Source organism: Ictidomys tridecemlineatus, chromosome 6 (assembly GCF_052094955.1).
Source record: "Ictidomys tridecemlineatus isolate mIctTri1 chromosome 6, mIctTri1.hap1, whole genome shotgun sequence".
NCBI lineage: Eukaryota > Metazoa > Chordata > Mammalia > Rodentia > Sciuridae > Ictidomys > Ictidomys tridecemlineatus.
The window spans coordinates 28,684,185-28,690,184 of NC_135482.1; the positions used below are offsets into that span (position 1 = coordinate 28,684,185).

General features: G+C 37.5%; 1 protein-coding gene across 6 annotated transcripts in view; it reads left to right on the top strand.

Annotated features, from left to right (window-relative positions):
• Window positions 1-5,478, top strand: part of Poc1b (POC1 centriolar protein B) — an 81,634-nt gene extending 76,156 nt beyond the window's left edge. For all 6 annotated transcript variants that reach the window (XM_078053034.1, XM_078053033.1, XM_005324428.5 and 3 more), the window contains 2 exons: window positions 17-235; window positions 4,231-5,478. In XM_078053034.1, the coding sequence (XP_077909160.1) occupies window positions 17-235; window positions 4,231-4,335 (324 nt within the window). In that variant the 3' untranslated portion in view covers window positions 4,336-5,478. The remainder of the gene's footprint in view (window positions 1-16; window positions 236-4,230) is intronic.
• The last annotated feature ends 522 nt before the right edge of the window (window positions 5,479-6,000 follow it).

Consider the following 6,000-nt stretch of genomic DNA (forward strand, 5'->3'; position numbering starts at 1 on the left):
TTCTATGACATTAAAGATAACGGAAAATAGTGGTCGAAATCTGCCAGACAAGGGTGAAGATATCTGTGGATATTTCATGAACCCTTCCTTAATGTCAGCAGACTGTTCAGCAATAGCTGTGAAAAATAAAACAGAAGAATTTAGTGACTTTCCCTCCGAGAGCCAAAGAAGCATACCGCTTGCTGTGACAGACGCTTTAGAACACATCATGGAACAGCTCAATGTCTTGACACAGGTGGGTTGGCATGCTTTGCCTCAAAGGTAAGATACACCAAGCAATCCTGGTCAGAGCAGATTGCAAAACCAATGGAATAGCAGATCGGAGGCTGAGGCAGGAGGATCACGAGTTTAAAGCCAGCCACAATAACATCAAGATGCTAAGCAACTCAGGGATATCCTGTCTCTGAATAAAATACAAAAGAGGGCTGAGGATGTGGCTCAGTGGTTGAGTGCCCCCAAGTTCAATGCCTGCTACCCTCCTCCCGCAAAAAAAAAAAAAAAAAAGGAACAGGAGGAAATTTTTACTAGCAAGCATACCCAAGGTGGCAATCACGTAACAAGTAAGATCGTGTGGAGAAGCTCAGAGATCATGTGCATGAATGCATGCATGTGTGTGTGCAAACACATACACACGTTTACATAAACATACTGAGGCCAGAAAAGCAATGTGTGTTATTAAGAACAATAACAGTACTTCAGGCTATGAGCCTATGAGTGTGTTTGGTTTTAGGCATTAATCTTTTTTTTTTTTTTTAAATGATATGTTTTTAGTGAATCATTGTGCTGGTTTTTTTTTTTTTTTGAGAGATAATTTTTAATATTTATTTTTTAGTTTCGGCGGACACAACATCTTTGTTTGTATGTGGTGCTGAGGATCGAACCTGGGCCACACGCATGCCAGGCAAGCATGCTACCACTTGAGCCACATCCCCAGCCCATAGGCAGTAATCTTTTGCCCTTAGAATTTGTGATGCAGTTTGTTCACGTTGAGCCACTCATAAAGAAATATTTAGGGCCATAAGAAAAATGAATTGGAACAAACATTTATGGTTAATATGAAACATTGCCAGTTTACAGTTTTTCACTCTGAAAACATTCTGTCTGTCCTATGGAGCAGTCTCTCATTCCAAAGCTACTTATTTGAATACAGTTTTTCTTTCCAGGGTGTTAGCTTTGCATTCCCATTTTGGAATCTTAACCAGTATTTTCAGGCTAATTCATCTTTACAGAGGGCCTTAAATGATATACCAAAGTCTTTCAACCCTTTATCAAGAACCATAGATGTGATATAAGGAGAACCTAATGGATATTCCAGAGGTTTCCTACAGCTCTGCTAATACCATGTTTCTTTTGGAGAAGGTTTCTGTTGTTCCTCCTTGATATGTACAATATCTGTTGCAATATTTGTCAGAGTGGACATTGTCCCAAGTTATAAGAGAGACTAAAGTATGAACTAGAGAGATGTCAATTAGAGAGATGTTCAGAATTAAGTATTTCAAGTTGAAATAACTATTTCATAGAAATTACCTGAGTCTGTTCTCAAATCTGGCCAAGCATTCTGTTACTGGGTCTGCTATCATAGGTCTTACCTCCAGACTGGAATGGGACCCTGGCATCAGTCATATAAGCACCTGATATGATTCTCTCTTACAGCCAATGTGTAGAACCACTAATTAAATGAGTATTTCAGTCCTGGGTGTACCATCTCAGGGGCTTTGAAATTAAGAAGCATATCTGTAGGTTCAGAGTCCTGACAGACTCTGGGAAAGAGTCATGTGAAAACTTGGGAGTCATTGTAGGATTTGCTCAATGAAAATCATATTATGAATGTAATGCACTCCACTATTTTCATGTATGTAAGAAATAAATAAAAAAAGAAAGAAAAAAATTCTGACAAAACTATCCATTTTGAAGTTTCAAAAAAATCATATTAAAATCACCCATTTTCATTTCATAATATTAGGAAAGAGGTGACTTTCTCTGTATTTATCAGACATTTCTTTCCTTTCAAAAGCCATTGCCCTCTCAGCTTTGTTGCAAATTTAGTTATAATTGATTTGTTTCCCACATTACCATGAGCTCCCTATCTAAACTATCATCAGTGTCAGATGAGCATTAGGATCTCTCCAAAATGACTCTTTCCATTCCCATTTCATGACCCATTTCTCCTTTTACTTGATTCAAAGTTAAATGAATCATTTTAAGCATTATTAAATTTCTCTATGATTTTTAATTTTGAAGGGCTTTATTCCTTCTACATATGAAAGAAATTAAAAGTAGATGGCACATTTGCAAAAGGGCAACAGTGAATTTGTGGGCAAGTAGCAAGTAAAATAAATATCCTTTAGGGCTGGGGATATAGCTCAACAGTAGAGCATTTGCTTAGCATGTGTAAGGACCTGAGTTTCCCAGCCCTACAAAATAAATAAGCAAACAAACAAACAAATAAGCTTTGATTCACTTTAATTACAGGTGGCTTAACACCACCTAAGGTTCAGAGTATTTATAACTGAACTATAATTAGAAATAAATAAAAATGAAATTATATGTTATATAGCAGATAGAGTTTACCAATGTTAAAAGATGTCAATAGCATGCATAAAGTATCTGGCAAATTGTTTAGTACATAGTATGTACACACTCAAGAAATAGGAGAAAGTATTATCAGCATCATTAATTTTAGTTAGTTGCCACCTGTTCTGTGGAATATGAAAGCAAAAGGTTTAAATAATGATATACTGATTACCTTCAAAGTATGATGAGAAATCAACTTTTTCCATGAAATTTGATGACTAATATAACCAAGCATTTATCCTGCTTTTCCTATGTGAACTCTACCACTGGGTAACCAATTAGCAGATGATGAAACTGACTCTTATTATAAATTATTTATAATTTTTTTTTCTTGCCATATTAGGGATTGAGCCCGGTGGCATTCTACCTCTGAGCTACATCCTCAGAACTTTTATATTTTTTATTTTGAGATAGGGCTCACTAAGTTGCCCAGGCTAATAAACTTTTTAAGTGATAGAATTACAGTATTACCATTTACATTCCCCACAAATTAATAGATCTAGGCACTGAGTTGTTACTATAACATTACTGAAAGGGAAACAACCAAACATTTTTAACATGTCCTCTAAAAAAAGAATAAACTACCACACGAAGTCTTAGCAAGGGATCTACCCTGATCAAGCCTTAGGATCCAGCTGCCGATTTTTAGAATATACAGAGGATGGAAGCACAGGCTGAACACACAATCCCTAAAATCCAGACTTGGTGGAAACTCCACACGTTAGAGTGCCCGAGCTTGTCAGCAGACAAACTGTCAAGAAAAGAAAGGGAGAAAGTGGGCCCCTGCCGATTGAAAGTCATGTATCAGATCTTGAAAAGGAGAAATTACACTGTCTAGAAGTGTGTATCAGGGAAATAAAACCATAAGGAAATACATAACAGTGATTATGAAGGTCAAGGGTAGTGGCTGTTACAGAGGGAGGGAGGGGTGGTGATTGTAGGAGGCTCACGGAAGGCACTCTGGGGTAGCTGGCAAAGTTCTAGTTATTGAGTAATAGCTAGGAGGGCATTGTTTAATATGCATTCATTTTTTAGTGACACATGTGTTTTATGTGGTTTCCTGAATAGTCTATTTTAGCTTCTAAGGAAGTTTTTTATATAAAAAAAAAAAGATTGAAAATAGTCAATATCACAGAGAAATTAGATGTCCTAAGTGTAACCTACACATGTATGTCTGTTCTAAATGGAGCATATGCATCATTCCCCAAAGGAGGAGGGATAGCCAAGGCCCGGGTCCTGCATGACCAGCACTTGCCTACCCACTGCACACATGTGTCTTTACTCAATGCTTCCAGCCACGCTGTGAGCTTCTGTTGTACTGCGTGAGGGACTGATGGCAATCATGGTACTTTCAAAGTCTTCCAGTTGTCCATCTCTCTGGGGTGTGATGGGTTTGATGCATCATGGATTGGATCATGACAGAATGATGAAAATGATGTTTGAAAAGCACCTACCTGGACCAGGCATGTGTCACCCCCACCATTCCCCATACTACCATGTAGCCCGTGACTCCACTTGGAATGCTGCATGGGGCCTCCTCCCTGGCTTTGAGGCTTCATAAAAGGATCTCCTGTGCAGAGGTCCACCGTCCTCCTATCTCCAGGTTACCTTCCAGGTTACCGTTGGGCATTAATTATTCTGTCCTCCCTTTTGTAGACAGTTTCCATTTTGGAGCAGCGACTGACTTTGACAGAGGATAAGCTGAAAGACTGCCTTGAAAATCAACACAAGCTTATCAGTGTCGTCCAACAGAAAAGCTGAATAGGAATGTGTGAGCAAGGCACAATCAGCGGACGCGTCCTCAAGAAGGCCGTGCAGGGTGCTCGGCACAACACACCATGCACTGATTATCATGGCATTCTTCAAAGGGTGAGCAACAGAACAAAAGGCAAAAAGGCATATTTAAGGACTAATTTAAACACACAAATCAATGTCAAGGACTAATTTAAATCACTACTAGTTATGATTGCAGTAATAAAGTGGAAGCATCCAAGTGACTCTGTATTTTCCCACATGTTATTTTAAATGTCAGTTTTCATTTATAGTACAAATCCTGCCAGGAAAATAACCAAATCTCTGAATTTCATTGCTAAATCATTTCAGATTGACCATGTTTAGGCAACTCCTTAAAGTAATGAATGTATTTCTTTAGTGGACATTCTTGAGGTGAAATGATTCACTTGCCTCTAAAACAGCGTCCTAAATGGAGAGGATGAATTATTGATCTGACTTGCATTTCTTTCAGTTAAAAAGAAGAATCCTCAATGTCTTGAAAAGATGATCTAATAAAAATTCCCAGGCCACAGAATTTCCACAGCAAGAATACACTTATTTTTGTTAGCAATAGAACATATATGACATACACAGTAGTGGGGTTTTTTTTTCATTTATGATGGACATTGTATTTCGTTTGGCCAACCTGAGGAAAATGAAGAGTTAAAGCACCTATCACAGGTAAATGCAATGAATGGTTTGGGTTGTACTGAACCTATGGTCACGATTCACAAAGATCATGTTAGTGTGATTTCAACATACTAAAAGCCAAAGATGCAACAGCTGCATTTAAAAATATAGACATATATAGCAAGTGAATAATAAGTCCTTTTTTATATAAAAAAAATTGCATCATCTATTTTTTAATGAATTGTGATTTGAAATAAAATGAAAATGAGCCAGATATTCTAAAAGATCTTGAGTACCATTTAAGAATCCTGTTTTACCTTAAACAAAATGGAAATTAAAATGAAAAAAACCAGGCAAATCGATTGTAGCTGGCTTTTCTGTTAACCTGCATTAAGAGCTAAGGTGGGAGAAGGCAGATCACATGTGTAAGATCTATAAGATGGGGGAGATGCTATCTGGGTTTTGGGAAGGAAGAAAAAATAAAGCCCTATTTATGTGCGAGCCTATTTTTAGAAACTTTCCTCAATCGTACCTATGAGCAGGTTTTATTTTTTACCATCTCATTGTGTGTTGTGCCTTTTGATCCTCTAGACATTCTCAAGAGCTTACAAAGACCAAGTGACATTGTATTTTTATAACTTTATTGAGAAGGTTAAGGAATGAAATGTCGTACGATTTTTGTTTACTCTTTTTTATGCTTCAAATAATAAAGATGTTTTTTCTAAAAAAAAAAAATTCATTTTTTTTCTTAATATTTAAAACCCAGAAGTAACTAGTTTGCTCATCATATAGCCCACTCAGGCTTCAGTGAACATAATAATCTGTGGGAAAGCTTGTCCACACCATTTCCTGGGCCTTACCTCAAGTTTATGACCTCCCAGGTCCAAAGCCCCTTCACTCACATCTCTAACAAGCTCATCTGTGGTGCTGCTGCTCTTGGGCCGAGGTCCACACTGTAGGAATCACAGGATTATTAATTGTTTAAAGAATCTTTAGCCACTTCTTACCACATACTTTTACAGT